This window comes from Tursiops truncatus, chromosome 9 (genome assembly GCF_011762595.2).
Source record: "Tursiops truncatus isolate mTurTru1 chromosome 9, mTurTru1.mat.Y, whole genome shotgun sequence".
Classification (NCBI taxonomy): Eukaryota; Metazoa; Chordata; class Mammalia; order Artiodactyla; family Delphinidae; genus Tursiops; species Tursiops truncatus.
The window spans coordinates 87526352-87543853 of NC_047042.1; the positions used below are offsets into that span (position 1 = coordinate 87526352).

At 38.7% G+C, this 17502-nt stretch overlaps 2 protein-coding genes across 7 annotated transcripts in view; both read left to right on the plus strand.

Moving 5' to 3' along the window:
- Positions 1-5140, plus strand: part of CALD1 (caldesmon 1) — a 181336-nt gene extending 176196 nt beyond the window's left edge. For 5 of the 6 annotated variants that reach the window (XM_033863313.2, XM_073809959.1, XM_019919219.3 and 2 more), the window contains 2 exons: positions 258-338; positions 2754-5140. In XM_033863313.2, coding sequence (XP_033719204.1) covers positions 258-338; positions 2754-2762 — 90 coding nt within the window. In that variant the 3' untranslated portion in view covers positions 2763-5140. The remainder of the gene's footprint in view (positions 1-257; positions 339-2753) is intronic. The other variant, XM_073809958.1, reaches the window with a different exon arrangement.
- Positions 5141-10767: 5627 nt separating this feature from the next.
- AGBL3 (AGBL carboxypeptidase 3) overlaps positions 10768-17502 on the plus strand; it is a 97887-nt gene continuing 91152 nt past the window's right edge. The window contains 3 exon segments of the mRNA XM_073809963.1: positions 10768-11287; positions 12292-12396; positions 13705-13765. Coding sequence (XP_073666064.1) covers positions 10898-11287; positions 12292-12396; positions 13705-13765 — 556 coding nt within the window. The 5' untranslated portion in view covers positions 10768-10897.

Consider the following 17502-nt stretch of genomic DNA (forward strand, 5'->3'; position numbering starts at 1 on the left):
GAACATATGTATATGCATAACTGAGTCACTTTGTTATAAAGTAGAAACTAACACACCATTGTAACGCAATTATACCCCAAGAAAGATGTTAAAACAAACAAACAACGGCTAACGATCCTTTTGATTCAACCCATTTCAGATGACTAGGATAAAGTGTATTACACACATAAACAAACAGCAGATGTGGTGATTTATTTAGACCTGGCCAGAAAATATGAAGAGCCACCCATCATTTTTTTCTGCTTTCTCTTCATTAGGATTTGAGGCCAGGAGACGTATCTGGCAAGCGGAACCTCTGGGAAAAGCAATCTGTGGACAAGGTCACTTCCCCCACTAAGGTAATCTACTGGAAGATTTGTTTTCCACAGGTTCTCTTCCTGCTGTATCCTGCAGTATGCTGTCCCAGGGTCAAAAAAGAAATAATGCTGATCCAGAGAGTCTTGTCTGGGTAACCATCAGTTTCTAAAGACTTGTGTATGGTACCGTGAAAGGCAATGTCACGGAGCCTTCAGCATGGTAGGTTTGTCAGTCATACAAGGTAAAATAGTCTAGATCTGTGGGATGGCTCCCAGTAAGACATTCTAGAAACACCATCGTGGTAGGGGTGTTGAAAACAGAAGGCTGTGTGGTATAACCATGGTCTACATTTCCTTACAAGGTCCAGGCTTGGAAATCAGAATTTGCAGATCACCTAGGAAAGAATGTCTGTCTCCTTGAGTAGTTTCAAATCTGCTTTCTGGAACCATTCTAAGGGGTTACATTGCCAGCAGCCTAGGACTCAAGGCTGTTACGGCAAAAAAATTGAAATAATATTCAAAAGTTAGCAAAATTTGCTACCCTATGAAAACTAATGGCTAAGAATGCTTGGATTTGTCTTTCTTTGGCCTTCTGCTCATCCTTCACAGAGTGGCCTGTGGTCAATATCTAAATGATGCACAAACTAAAAATAGGACCCCTTGTTGTACAAGGAGCTAATTCAACTCCTAATTCCCCATTCAAGTAATAATTCCACTCTTCTCCCTTGGTAGAGGGAAAATTGAAAAGAGAAAAATCAGAGAGCGACAATAAGTAAGATTAGAATAGACTGCTTATGGGCTGATGTAGAACTCTATACCCAGAAGCACTTTTTAAGCAAACTCAGGACTGAAGAACATCTCAAAGGCAACTGAAGAATCTCTACAACTCACCGAAGGGAGAGAATTGCTTCCTCTTTCCTACTTTCTACGACGTGCTGATAAGTCTGGTGCAGCTTCCTGAGTGTGTTGCATCTTCTCTATTAGTTAAGTTTTCTAAATAACTGCTAAATATATTCAAAGTACCGGTAATAATTTTCACCATTACAAACCACTAAAATGTAATGAGCATCCATTATATGCCTTCTCAACCTACATTATCTCATTTGACTCTCCAATCACCATTATTATTACCCCCATTTAGAGTTAAGGAGAATGAGGCACAGAGAGATTAAGTACCTCTCTCAAAGTCACACAGCAAATTAGGAGCAAAGCCTGGATTAAACTCAGGCAGTCTCTTCTGAGCCTGCATTCTTAACCCTTATACATGCTGCTTTTTTTTAGGATTGCATATTCAGCAGAAAATGTAAAGTTCTAAAGTTCCTTGCACAATTTTCTTCTGGTGGAATGGAGGGGAATCATTTTGTAGTTTTTTTTTTTTTTAAACAAAGAATGAACTTTTGTTGGCCTAAGCCATTATGACCCTTCTCGAAATGACCTTTCAGAAATGACAGTCTAAATGTTTATGTAGTCTCCTTTCTGAGTAGGGGGTGTCGGCTGTCCATAGACCATCGTCACAGGTTTAATAGATCCCCTCTGGACAACATTCCTCTGAACCAGGGTTCTAGGAAGTAGAGTAAAGATATGATCTGGAACGGTAGGTCTCAGAGAACACCACTCACATACAACATGAATGGTACTCCCTGGAATTATGCAATAATGTGTGTGGTACAAGGTGGGACGGTGACAGGGTGAGACTTCATACACATACATACTGCCCCCTCCTCCTTGGTCTATACCACAAAACTCTTTCTACAGTAATAATAATAACATAACCAGCAGGCCCAGAGCTGAGTTTGTGAGGTAGCAAAGTAGGTAGCTCCTTTGGTCCAAAATGTCAAATTCATTAGTGTCACGCAGTAATCCCTTTGAAATGAAACTATACAAAGAATTTGAAATTGCAGATTCATGACACTTTAACATTTGTGACTACCTCAGCAAGAATTTTTAGCAGCTAGCTGAGGGAAAGAAATGGTGTACAATAAGACCATTGGTCAGATAAGTTTCAAGGGTAGGGGCATAAGAATAGGAGGTAGGAAATGAAAAAATAGGAGAACACTAAAGATAAGCATAGTCCAGTTTACTATCATGCCTTGATGCGGCTGAGACAGCCATTCAGTCATGTGTGCCTGTCCTGGAACACACAGTATAGAGTCCTGGCCCTTGCAGTAAGTAGTGTTTAAAAAAAACCTCCTTGACCCTGAATGCTATGAGCAAGGCTCAAGATCAAGATATGAAAAGGGGAATATAAAGAAGAAAGAAAGAGGAAAGCAAAAAAACCAACAGAAGAAAGGATAGACTGAAAGAAGAGGAGCATATTTGAAGAGAATGCCAAAAATAATCCTCCCTTTCATAGACATTTATTCCTGCCATATTATCTTTTTTTTTTTTTTTTAATTCTGACACAAAATGTCTGGCTGAAAGACCATGGCCTGACGACTTAAAGCTCTCTTCTCTTAGCAGGTCTGAGACAGTTCAAGAAAGAACCCAAAGTAGCCGCTCAAGATGCCGGACCAGCTCAGTTGAAGAGGGCTCATTTGCTCTGTGTTATATTTATGTTGATTTACTAAATTGGGTTCATTTCCTTTTGTTTTGTTTTTCATTATCCCAGTAAACCCATGTATATTATCACTATATTTAATAATCACGGTCTAGAGATGTTCATGGTAAAAGTATTGCCTTTGCACAGGAGCCTGTTTCTAAAGAAACCCATGCTGTGAAATAGAGACTTTTCTACTGATCATCATAACTCTGTGTCTGAACAGTGATAGTAACCACATCGGAAGTCAACAAAAGGAGATTCAAGTTGAAAATTGCCTGAGGAATGTGTGCAGTATCCAGAAAAATGAACCATAGTGTTTTTTTTGTTTTTTTGTTTTTTAAATACAGAAATCATGTTGTTTCTGCACTTTAGAATAAAGCATGGAAGAAATTATCTTAGTAGGCAATTATAACACTTTGTGAAAGTCACCCACTTCAGATTTTAGATACTACAATAATGATTGTCTTTAAAAAAAAAAAAAGATGTACTGTTAAGGTATTACTTTTTTCATGCTGATGAATATCTGAATTGGATTTTGATGTTAGCTGACAGTGGTACTGATTTCTTTAGGTTGGTTGCTTTGTGGATTTCTTTGGTAGTGATAGTGAACCACATTTTAGATGACGTGATCATGTATGTATGTGCATACACATATACAAACACACTAATGGTAGAAAGCTTTTTTATGTGCTAGGCTATTATATTTAGCAGTATGTCCCTGTAACTAGCCAATATCACTGCTTTTTAAAAATTAAAAATCACAATATTATATTAATATTTGCCAATAGAAACATGGCAGAATAGGTATCGATATGTTTCCAATGCCCAATAACCTATAAGAAAGAGATTAGAAATGTCAAAATGAATTGACATTTTCTATAAAGCATAGTATTTAGTTTATAATTAAAAGCAGTCTTGAAGTCCAGTGTGAATTGTACTAAATCTCAAAGCTTGCTCCAAACTTCATTCTTAAGAATCAAGTTCACAATCGGTTGGCTTAGATGATGTCTGAGGTCTCTTCCTTCTCTAAAATTTAAACACGAGAATTTTAGTGACAAAGTTGTACAGATTGGAATTCCATGAATAGGTGTACTACGACCAACTTTGGGTAATCTCTGGAAGCAGAAAAGTAAGCAAAAGCCAATATTTAGGAGTCATGACAGTACTTCCATCTTTAACTTACCGAAACATCTTTTTAGTTTACTTTTCTACCTTTATTAGTCATTGGCACTTGCCATAAGTTGATAATGTGTTGAACTTTCAAAAAATATATGTAATTTTTATTAGTTTTACCTTTTTCCCTAAGAGTCTATCAACTCGTCATTTGTACACACCCAATCCAGGTATCAGATCTTATTTTAGCTAATAAGCGTTCATCTATTCTTCACAATAGATGATAAAAGAGTACTCCAGTGTCTTGGCAATATGTTCTAGCATAGAGATATACATATAGTGTAGTTCTATAAACGTATACCTCATGACTTACCAAAATTGTCTTAGTCTCAATTCCTACACAACGAGGGAGCCTCCCAAACGACTCTTTTCTAATCCACAGTGTTCCCCTGGGAGAGCTAGCCAGGGTAGGGCTGGCATGAGGAGTGACCAGTGCCTTCCAAAGTCCATTTTCCTCATAAATCAGTAGAGTTGTTGAATCCTCTAGCTTTTAGCACATCTGGGCCAAAGAAAGTAAAGCCAGCAATATTGCATAAGTCACCCATCCATGACAGAGTAGACATGAGTCTATGATAAGATGAACTAGAATTCACATGCAGTGCCTGAGTTGGCATTGCCTCCCAGCATTCGAGTGAAATGGATCAAAGTTTGAATTAAGTCCTATGGCAAGATAACATTTCTTTGTTGTACTTTTGAATAAGAGCCTCTCCTGATCACTATTATATGTTTTTTTCTAGAAAGTCTAAATTTAAGAAGAGAATATATCGATCGATCCTGACTTTTATTCCAATATTTGGATGGAATAAGTTTTAGGGTAGAATTTTGTTCAGTTTGGATTTAATTTCTTGAAAAATTCCTTGTTTACTTGTTTGATTACAATTCTCTCTGTTATCTTTTTAAGAAGTAAAACTGCAAGGTGACTAGCATGTTCTGTGAATCTGCCATTCCTAAAAATTTTATAAACACGATATTTTTCACTGATAATTGATCGCTGCAATAAATATATATTGTGAAAATGCATCCACAATAAATGGAATTCCTCCAAATGTCTTTGCCTCACTTATTTTTATGTACTATATTGATTACAAGAGTTCTATCTGATGTAATAAAGATGATGGTATAGCAAAATGCATATTTCAGATTGAGTCTTGGTTTCATTCTTTAAAGAGGAAAGCCATTTCATATATATATATATATATATATATTTTTTTTTTTTTTTTTTTTTGCGCCCGGCGGGCCTCTCACTGTTGTGGCCTCTCCCGTTGCGGAGCGCAGGCTCCGGACACGCAGGCTCAGCGGCCATGGCTCACGGGCCCAGCTTCTCCGCGGCATGTGGGATCTTCCCGGACCGGGGCACGAACCCGTGTCCCCTGCATCGGCAGGCGGACTCTCAACCACTGCGCCACCAGGGAAGCCCGCCATTTCATATTTCTAAATACTTATTACAGGCAATTTTCCAACAAAATATTAAAAATTGCTCTGGTAGGGACTTCCCTGGTGGCGCTGTTGTTAAGAATCCGCCTGCCAATGCAGGGGACACGGGTTCGAGCCCTGGTCCAGGAAGATCCCACATGCCGCGAGGCAACTAAGCCTGTGTGCCACAGCTACTGAGTCTGTGCTCTAGAGCCCGTGAGCCACAACTACTGAGCCCATGCGCCACAACTACTGAAGCCCGCGCGCCTAGAGCCCGTGCTCCACAAAAAGAGAAGCCACTGCAATGAGAAGCCTGTGCACCGCAACGAAGAGTAGCCCCCGCTTGCCGAAACTAGAGAAAGCCCGCGCGCAGCAGCGAAGACCCAACGCAACCAAAAATAAATAAAATAAATAAATTTATTAAAAAATAAAAATTGCTCTGGTAGAGACAACTGACCAAACATATATAGAAAAGGTTGAAAAGAGGGATTGAAAACCTTCTTCAAAAAAACACATTATCAAATGTTCCTTCATCCTCCTTCTCATTCCCAGTGTAGTCACATGTCACCCCTCTGGCACCTACGGTGGCAGTACTGTTTTCCCAAAGACATTGTCTTTTACAGTAGAAATACCCATTTAATATATACTGTTTGTTTGTAGAATACTTACTATTTGCAAGGCACTGGCGATTACCTTTAAATCCAAAGATATTTTTTCATAGTATTTTTTTTAATATTTATTTATTTATTTGGCTGCGCTAGGTTTTAGATGCGGCATGTGGGATCGTTAGTTGCAGCATGCAGGCTCTTTTACTTACGGCATGTGGGCTCTTAGTTGAGGCATGCGGGATCTAGTTCCTGACCAGGGATCAAACCCAGTCCCCCTGCACTGGGAGTGTGGAGTGTTAACCACTAGACCACCAGGGAAGTCCCAGTAATTTTATATATTTATGTAGCCCTACTTGAAATCTGAGGCTTTTCTCACAAAGGTTTTAAATTGTGAGTCGGGAGGCCCTGAACAGTCCGCTAAGTCTTGTTCATAAAATTGACGAGTTAACAAAATTACGGTAACTTAAAAAATACCGTAAGATGTTATGGAAAAACCCGAACGAACTTTTTGGCCAACCCAATAATTAATACTTTTGACTTCTACATTCTAACAAGAAGGGGTCTAAGTTTAGACAATGTTATCGTCAAAGTCAATCACAAAATTAAGAAATGAAAATAATACAATCTGTAGTACTAATACCAAACTGATAGGATTAGGGCTGGATGAACGTTTATCTTGTGCGTCTTCAGGGTTTGAGCTCAAAGATGTTACAGTCTTCTGCGTGATGTGGAAACTGGTCTGTATTGTAGGGGTTTTTTCTACTCTTGCTTGCATGTGTGCTCCAAATGGAAGGATGGTTAAGAAATGAAAATCTCATGACCCTAAATATGTGTTCTTCCACGGGAGTGAGGAGATGGCCTAACAAGGTCTTTATCTGGGTGCTGTGTCTATTTGTATTCAAGCTTATTAATCATGTTGTCCAAACATTCTATATCATTACTGGATTTTTTTTGTTCCTTTGTTCTAGCTGTTACTGAATTGGGAATGTGAAAATCTCCCTCTACAATTATGGATTTGTCTATTTCTCCTTGTAATTCTGTTAAATTTGCTTTCATATCTAAAGTCATGTTTTTGGTGCATACACAAATCTAGAATCATTTTATCTTCCAAGTGAATTGAATATTTTTAATATTATGAAGTGACCTTCTATTTGTAACAAAGATTTTTGCCTTAAAGTTTATTTTTTCTGTTCTTAACATTGCTACCATGGCTTTCTTTTGGTTAGCACTTGTATAACTTTACTTTCCCCTTTTACTTTCAATCTGTGTGTGTGTGTGTGTGTGTGTGTGTGTACTTGTATATATGATATAACTTTCTCCACCCCTTCACTTTCAACCTTTGTATATCTTTAGTTTTAGATGCATGTCCATTTAGACTAGAGTCCATGGATAAATGCAATGGCTATTAGCTTTGCCTTCCTAATGAGAAAAGTGTTTGCCAAAATCAACATTACTATTTCAGTAAAACATTTATTTTCTACAAACTACCTTTGCCAAGTACTAACATAAGCAAATGCTGGAAGAAAAGTAAATGGAAACAGAAATTTGGATCCTTATCCAAACCAAATTAATTATGAGGTAGTAAATAAAGAATCAAAGATTCTAACTTCTGTTCCCCATAATTCCTCACAAGAGATTGCTATTTCCTAGGAGCATGCCTTGAAGAAAGCCCCTTGTCAGGGGGCAGGTTGGGGCCACCATGCTCCTCTTGAAGCACACAGACAAGGACCAATAACAGCCCTGGAGACCAACGATGCAGACCGCAATCTGGCCCAGTTAAGGAGATATCTGCCCTTTTCCCCCCAGCCCTTACTCCTCCTAACACAACAAGGAACTAGCACTCAGAAGAAATAGGGGATGAATGTAAATAGCAAAACACCAATTCCCTCCCACTTCCTCAGTCACCAGAGCTAGGGACAGATCTAGAGGGTAACGAGGAGGAGGGCATTGAATCGAGTTTGACATTGAAGTTTAAAGTGTACTTAATACCAAATACCAGAACGAAATCTTAAATACCAAAATGAAAGGAAGTGGCTGAAAAGTTGTGGGATCTGGCCAACACGTCCTTAATGAGAAGGGGGATTTCACCATTGCACAGTTCAGGTGCACTTACTGGTGGCAGTGGCGGGGGTACCATTTCATGTTTTTTATCATGAAACTTCACCCTGAGCCTGGGAGCCAGCTTTCTCTTTTGAGGTGATTTATCCTATCTGTTCATTGTTGAACAGGCTGGGGGCATTCTTACTGCCTCATTTCCAAGTGTTCAGAAGAATAATACTTCACTATAGTCCCCAAATTTAGACACAGTACATAAACTAACAGTGTAAGTATTCTACCAATGATAGAGGGATCAGGAAAGACTTCACTTAGGGGATGGCCTTTGAGCTAAGTCTTGGTTAGTTGACTGGCTGGGACAGATCTTAAGATCTGGAAACTGTTGGGGTGGTTTGGCCCTACACTGGAACATCCTAGACCCTGATAGTCTGAGGAAGGCCTGATGGGTACTAGATGACCCCAAGGCTCCCGGGATCCAGTATGGCTTCCTCAGCCTCTACAGCCACGTAACCACTAACTTCTGTGATGTCATAAATAACTTTGACTTCCCTAGTCACCTCATATGCTCATGTAAGCCTCTGCTCAACAAATTCAAAATGATATAATCACACAAAATAAATCACATTCCTAACACAATTTACATTTGGCCATGTTGCTAACATGACCTTTTTCCTCCTGATTCCCGCACCAATAATTGTGCCTTTTGGAGTACTGTTTTGGTTTTTCTTTTCCTCTTTCCTTACTCTTACTATATTGCCTTTTATACTGCAGGCTTAGAGGTGATGAATGCATCAAAAAATTGGAGGAGGAAAGGTTGCTGCACAGGCAAAGCTGCCTTCCCAGGAAGCAGAAGCTGGCTCCATAAGGAGTATGTCCCATAACCTTCTCTGATAAGATCAGAGAAAAGGAGAACAAAAACTCAGACCGACATCAAAGTCCTTGGTTGAAGTTTACTGCAGGTCTTCCTTCCACTTGCACTTAAAGGCAAAGAATTTATTTCCACTGTATTCTACTGTCTAGAATAGGAGAGTAAGTTTAAAAAAAAAAAGTTAAAAAGGAACAGGTGCTTAAGAAAATCATTTTAAATTTATCTGGGGAAGAAAGAGGTCCTAATGAAATCTCTTTTCTTAAAATGTACTGACTCCAGCTAAGCTTCAACTAAACAGTGCTGCCTAGTATAATTCATAACATGATTTTCTCTCAGAGCCTTTGTACTTGCTGTTTCCCCTGCCTGCCAAGGTCTTCCCGTAGGCATCCACGTAGCTCATCCCTTTACTTGCTTCAGGTCTCTGCTCAAAAGCCTGGTCAGAGAGACTTTCCTGGACACTCCATCAACAGAGCCACCCCTACCAAGGCCCACCCACTAGAGCACTCCCTATGCTCTTTATTTTTCCCTTATTTCTCGCCACAGCAATTTTCATCACCTGAGAGCTTTTTTCAAGTATTGGTCTTTCTTCTCTCAGTAGTACATAACCTCCACAAGGGATGTCCATTTTATTACACTGGGAACAGTCCCTGGCAATTAGTAGGCATTGAATAAATATTTGTTGAATTAATGAAAGAATGAATAAATACAATTTTCAAAGGTTTTTTTGAATTCCTGTTTTTATTATGCACTAATTTTTCTCTGTAGGATTACTTGAAATATGATCATGTAGATATTTGGACTAAAAATCTTGAGATTTAAGTCCCAGCTCTGCCATTAATTTCTTGCGTAACTTGTTTAGATCATTTCTTGGAGTTTCACCTTGTGTGTCTGACACTATGGCTTGCAATCATGACTCTAAAATCCAACAGAAAAATAGATTCCATATACAAAAATTCTCTATGCATGTCACCTTTAGTAACATATGTGTTACATAAAACAAGGTACAATTATAAAGGGTAATTGATTTTCAAGAAAGTGTGATCTAATACCTGCTCTATTTCTTTTTCTGGAAGGTCCAATCTTCTAAATCACTGACCTCAAAGAACATGTTATTTTTTGGAAACTAACAAAATTTAAGCAGAGGCTATTAACCTCATGTTTAAGCTATTGCTTTGCCCTTTATTTTACTTTTGCATTATCTCCATTTCTACAGTATTACAAATCTCATGACACATAATGCCTCGTGCAGGCACCAAACATTTAAAGACTTTTATTTTTAGCTCTACTTGGAAAAGTATTCTAAATAAATTATCCACTAAGCTACAGACCAGGGGGAAATCAAGGTGGGATGTACAGGAATAATGGCTAAATTTGTTACGGAATGATCATATTTAATTAGATGAGACAATACATGTAAAATGATTTGCATAGTGTCCCCGAAGATGTTCTTGATACGTTAGCTAACGATTATTATACTTAAAGAATCTCTGAGCTAATAATAATCTTGCAAGCTCACCCAAGAAAATCTAGGACTCTTCCATCAAATATTTAAAAAGTCTCTTTTTCCGAATCCAATAAAGATCATTAGTCACACAACCGTGCAAAACGCAACTCGGTGCGGACACAACTAAAGATCAACAAAGCAAAAGTCTTAACCAGTCTGCTCTAGTGTCTGCTCGAAGAAGGGACAGACATGGCAAACAACCGATGTGCAGAACCGTAGGGACAAATAGCTGCCCTGCCTCCACCCCTAAAATTTCCCGCCAGCCCCCTGCTCTCTACCTTCCCGCCCCTCGGGATGCCCTTTGACGCCCACTCCTCTGCTGCTAGTCCGCCACATCCTCCGGGCTTTTCCTTTCCTTCAGCCGAAATCTCGCGTAGCTGACCAGTCTGAGATTTCGCGAGGTTGAGCCCGTTGCCCTGGTAACGAGTGCTGCGCTACGTGATGAAGGGCGTGGCTGCGGCTACTAAACGGCCGCGGCAGCGTTCCTTCCAGTCGCTGGGCTGTCGGTATCACTGGCAGAACGGCTGCTTCCGGCGCACGGAAGGGACTACTGGCCTGACCGTGGGACTCGAGGCGAGGGTGAGGAGGCCGAGGCGGGACAGTGAAGTGCCGAGAAGGAAAGTCCCTGCACGAAACGAGCGCGCCCAGAAAAGGCGCCCCTCCCTCCACTGCCGTGTCGCCGAGTGTGGGAGGAAAACTTCGCCACCAGGAATTGTGGCTTCATCGTCCTTCCCGCCAAGAAGGGAAGTCATCGTTGCTGCCCCGAGACTGCCGCGGCGCCGCTGGGCGAGGCCGCGCCTGCTGTGGCCTCTCTCGCTTCTGACGTGGAAGGTACGCACGGAGCGCTTATTGGATCCATCTGTGTGTGTGCCTCTCCTGAAGCTCAGGTTTTACTCCGCAGCAGGTCAGCACGTTGGTGCGCCTCATACGCTCATGTAAGGAAACAGAATCAAGATTTATGCCAGTCCAGTTTTCCAAATTCGGAGTTGTGATCCCCAGACGGAAACTTAAGTCTCTTACTACTGAAGGTGTCACCCGTAAGACAGACTTCTCTGTGGCATTCGTAAAGTTATTCGCTGTGGAGCTTGGGCTGTATTGTTTGTGGTCCACGCTCGAAAGCCCACTTTTTGTAGAGAGGAGCATAAACTAGTAGATTCGAAATTAGTAAATTCCTTTGGTCTCTCAAAAATAGTAGACTCTTGACAAGGAATTTCTGTTATTTCATTGTCTTAATTACCACTTAAGAGGTCTTAATTACCACTTAATTACCACTTAAGAATTACCACTTCTGATAACTATTGCAGTAAGTTAACTATTCCAGTAAGACTAATGTGATCGAATATTAGAACAGTCTACAGAATATTAACCAAAATATAGAGAAAAAAACCTACTGTCATTTGAACTTTTGGTCAAATGAAAATTAAGCCGAAAAAAAAATTAACTGTATTGCTACAACTCACTACCTGAATAAGTAACTGTAATTTTTCTCTGATGCATGAGCTTTTCAGTGCCTCAGAATCATTCTGAACTCGCTATCGCTGTGTCTAGACTTGTCTATGATAAGTCTAGGATTTGGTTATGTACCCTGGAAATTCCTTTTTCAACTGAATTATTTACGTGATTTGTCTTATTCTGACTTGTCTCTATCTTATAAAAATGGAGAATTTCTTCAAACCTTTGAAATTAAAGGTTTAATTAGCTGTGTCTTAATTTACTTTTTAGAGAAGCCTGTTGTCACTGTTAATTAAATAAAATTGAATATATTTGGGGGTACACATTTAATGTGTACTTAAAAAGAAAACTGTCAAATAAGTTCCTTACAAATTGTTTTACAGCCTACCTACATAATAAAAGAAATTTCGAGCCAAATATTGGAGGAGATGTCAGAAGATTCAGAAAAGGAAGACTATTCAGACAGAACAATCAGTGAAGATGAATCAGTATGTTTTTCTCAACTTAATCCTACTTAGAAATAAAACTTGTTATAAAATATAAATTCCCAGTAAAAATACTATAAATTCAGTTGGCTGTAAAAATCCGTTGGATATTTAAATCACTTTTCGCTGAAGTTGGGAAATAAATTGATTGAAAGCAAAGCTATTAATGTGTGCAGTATGCCCTATCTAGAAAGAGAATCTATATTGATTTGGGGGGTTTTTTGAGAAAATATTTTGGCTGAGATTCTTCTGAGTTTTATTAAAATGTGTGTAATAAGTAATTATTAGGGTTTTATTTTTATAATTCGTGTCCACTTATTTTCTTATATGTACTAATTCTATGTTACATTATAATGTGTATCATAATAGTGAAACCTATTTCTAAACCTACTGTGTGTCACCATCATAGATTTCATGTGGCACTGTTGTAACAAAGGAAAGTACATGGAGGAAGAAGGGGGTAGTGGAGAAACAAAATGCAGTAGTTACAAATATTTTGTCTGGTCCCAGCACATATTTCTAAGAAATTTCCTTCACATTTTAGTAATGTATAAATTATCTATGTAAGTTAAGGTCGCAAAATAAACTCCCCAAATGATGTATAACCCTTTAAGTCAATGGCTTTCTCCCCTCCCCGCATAAATTTATTTATTTATTTATTTTTGGCTTCATTCCTTGCTGCGCGCACGCGGGCTTTCTCTAGTTGCGGCGAGCGCGGGCTACTCTTCGTTGCGGTGCGCGGGCTTCTCATTGCGGTGGCTTCTCTTTGCCGGGGGGGCACAGGCTCTAGGTGCGAGGGCTTCAGTAGTTGTGGCTCGCGGGCTCTGGAGTGCAGGCTCAGTAGTTGTGGCGCACAGGCTTATTTGCTCCGCGGCATGTGGGATCTTCCCGGACCAGGGCTCAAACCCGTGTCCCCTGCATTGGCAGGCGAATTCTTCACCACTGGGTCACTAGGGAAGTCCCGGCAATGGCTTTCTGTGTTTCTTTTTTCTTCTTTTTTTGGTTAATTTTAGTCGTAATTTAACCTGTTTTGCCAGGTTTACCAAGAATCTTTAAACTGTTCCTTCTCTATAATCATTAATATGACCTTACCTTGTGGAAGAAGAGAAATGAAAGATGAAAACATTGTTTCAGGATATTTGAAGTGTTGGGTGATTTGAGATCAATAGCCAGTAATAACCTTGAATTTTTTCATTTATTAAAGATTAAAGACACACTCAATTCTAAGTACTAAGGTAGATGTAAAAAATTTCTGGATTGGGAAACCGCTGGTTTTTAAAAGATAAATAATTTAAAACTCTCTTGTTTTAGGATGAGGATAACTTTATGAAGTTTGTAAATGAAGACATCCATCAGTGTGCACTTTTAACAGGTTTGACATTATTCATATATTCCCCCTTCTCTTTCTGATAATACCTTAAGTGGATGAAAAATGAGAGAGCGCTAGAAAAAAAAAGTCAGTGAATAATATAGGGAATTATTATTCTGTTATTGGTAAGGAGATATGTATTTACTTTTATAATAGTATTTTGGACTTCAAACTTTTTTTTTAATTGAAGTATAGGTGATTTACACTATTCTGTTAGTTTTGGGTATACAGAAAAGTGACTCAGTTGTGTATATATATTTTTCAGATTATTTCCCATTATAGGTTATTTCAAGGTAACATAATTCCCTGTTCTATTCAGTAAATCCTTGTTCTTATCTATTTTATATGTAGTAGATTGTTAATCCCGTACTCCTAATTTATCCCTCCCCCTTCCTTTCCCCTCTGATAACCGTTTGTTTTCTGTTTCTGTGAGTCTGTTTCTGTTTTGTATATAGATTCATTTGTATTATTTTTTAGATTCTATATATAAGTGATATAATATTTGTCTTCCTCTAACTTATTTCACTAAGTATAATACTCTCGAGGTCCATCTATGTTGTTGCAAATGGCAATATTTCATTCTTTTTTATGGCTGAGTAATAGTCCATTATACACACACACACACACACACACACACACACACACACACACACATCCCACATCTTCTTAAGCCAGTCATCTGTTGATAGGCACATGGGTTGCTTCCATGTCTTGGCTATTGTAAATACTGCTGCTATGAACACTGGGGTCTTTGTATCTTTTTTTTTTTTTTTTTTGTGGTACACGGGCCTCTCACTGTTATGACCTCCCCCATTGTGGAGCACAGGCTCCAGACACGCAGGCTCAGCGGCCATGGCTCACGGGCCTAGCCGCTCTGCGGCATGTGGGATCTTCCCGGACCGGGGCACGAACCCGTGTCCCCTGCATCGGCAGGCGGACTCTCAACCACTGCGCCATCAGGGAAGCCCTGGGGTGTATTTATCTTTTTAAATTAGAGTTTTAGTTATTTCTGGATATATACCCAGGAATGGGATTGCTGGATCATATGGTAGCTCTACTTTTAGCTTTTTAAGGAACCTCCGTATTGTTTTCCATAGTGGCTGCACCAATTTACGTTCCCACCAACAGTGTAGGAGGGTTCCCTTCTCTCCACACCCTCTCCAGCTTTATCATTTGTAGACTTTTTGATGATAGTCATTCTGACCTGTTTGAGTGATACCTCATTGTGCTTTTGATTTACATTTCTCTAATAATTAGTGATGTTGAACATCTTTTTGTGGGCCTGTTGTTCATCTGTATGTCTTCTCTGGAAAAATATCTAAATAAGTCTTCTGCTCATTTTTTGACTGGGTTGTTATTTGTTTGTTGGTTGGTTTTTAAATTTTATTGGCGTATAGTTGATTCACAATGTTGTTTTAGTTTCAGGTGTACAGCAAAGTGATTCAGTTATACATATACATATATTCATTCTTTTTCAGATTCTTTCCTCATATAGGTTATCACAGAATACTGAGTAGAGTTCCCTGTGCTATACTGTAGGTCCTTTCTGGTTATCTATCTTATATATAGTGGTGTCTGTATGTAATCCCAAGCTCCTGATTTATTCCTCCCTGCCCGACGTTTCCCCTTTGGTAACCATAAGTTTGTTTTTGAAATCTATTAAGTCGGTTTCTGTTTTGTAAATAAGTTCATGTGTATCATTTTTTTAAATTAGATTCCACATATGAGTGATTTCATGTGATATTTGTCTTTCTCTGTCTGACTTATTAGTATGATAAGCTCTAGGTTCATCCATGTTGCTGCAGATGGCATTATTTCACTATTTTTATGGCTGAGTAATATTCCATTGTATATATGTGCCACATCTTCTTTATCCATTCCTCTGTCAGTGGACAGTTAGGTTGCTTCCATGTCTTGGCTGTTGTAAATAGTGCTGAACGTTGGGGTGCATGTAGCTTTTCAGTTATGGTTTTCTCTGGATATGTGTCCAGAAGTGGGATTGCTGGATCATTGTAGTTCTATTTTTAGTTTTCTAAGGAACCTTCATACTATTCTCCATAGTGGCTGTACCAGTTTACATCCCCACCAACAGTGCAAGAGGGTTCCCTTTTCTCCACACCCTCTCCAGCATTTATTGTTTGTAGACTTGTTGATGATGGCCATTCTGACTGGTGTATGGTGATACCTCATTGTAGTTTTGAATTGCATTTCTCTGATAATTAGTGATGTTGAGCATCTTTTCATGTGCCTGTTGGCCATCTGTATGTCTCCTTTGGAGGCATGTCTATTTAGATCTTCTGCCCATTTTTTGATTGGGTTTTTTGTTTTTTTGTTTTTGTTTGTATAATTTGAGATTAATCCCTTGTTGGTCACTTCGTTTGCAAATGTTTTCTCCCATTCTGTGGGTCTGTTCGTTTTGGTTATGTTTTCCTTTGCTGTGCAGAAACTTTTAAGTTTAAATACATCCCATTTGTTTATTTTTGCTTTATTTTCATTACTCTAAGAGGTGGATCAAAGAACATAATTGTTGCAATTTATGTCAAAGATTGTTCTCCCTGTGTTTTCCTCTAGGAAGTTTTTAGCATCTGGCCTTACATTTAGGTCTTTGATCCATTTTGACTTTATGTATCTATATGGTGTTAGAGAATGTTCTAATTTCATTCTTTTGCATGTAGCTGTCCAGTTTTCCCAGCACCACTTATTGAAGAGACTGTCTTTTCTACATTGTATATCCTTGCCTCCTTTGTCATAGATTAATTGACCATAGGTGTGTGGGTTTATTTCTGGGCTTTCTATCCTGTTCCATTGATCTATGTGTTTATTTTTGTGCCAGTACCACACTGTTTTGTAGTATAGTCTGAAGTCAGGGAGCCTGATTCTTCCAGCTCTGTTTTTCTTTCTCAGGATTGATTTGGCTATTCAGGGTCTTTTGTGTTTCCATACAAATTTAAAATTTTTTGTTCTAGTCCTGTGAAAAATGCCATTGGTAATTTGATAAGGATTGCACTGAATCTGTAGATTGCCTTGGGTAGTATAGTCATTTTGACAGTATTGATTCTTCCGATCCAGGAACATGGTATATCTTTCCATCTGTTTGTATCATCTTCGATTTCTTGCATCAGTGTCTTATAGTTTTCAGAGTACAAGTCTTTTGTCTCCTTAGTAGGTTATATTTTTTGATGCAATGGTGAATGGGATTGTTTCCTTAATTTCTCTTTCTGATCTTTTGTTGTTAGCATATAGGAATGCAAGAGATTTCTGTGTATTAATTTTGTATCCTGCAACTTTACCTAATTCATTGATGAGCTCTAGTACTTTTCTGGTAGCATCTGTAGGATTTTCTGTGTATAATATCATGTCATCTGCAAACAGTGGTAATTTTACTTCTTCTTTTCCAATTTCGATTCCTTTTATTTCTTTCTCTTCTCTCATTGCTGTAGCTAGGACTTCCAAAACTATGTTGAATGAAAGTGGTGACAGTGGGTGTCCTTGTCTTGTTCCTGATATTAGAAGGAATGCTTTTAGCTTTTCACCATTGAAAATGATGTTAGCTGTGGGTTTGTCATATATGGCCTTTATTATGTTGAGGTAAGTTCCCTCTATGCCCACTTCTGGAGAGTTTTTATCATAAATGGGTGTTGAATTTTGTCAAATGCTTTTTCTGCATCTATTGAGATGATTATATGGTTTTTATTCTTCAATTTGTTAATGTGGTATATCACACTGATTGATTTGCAGTT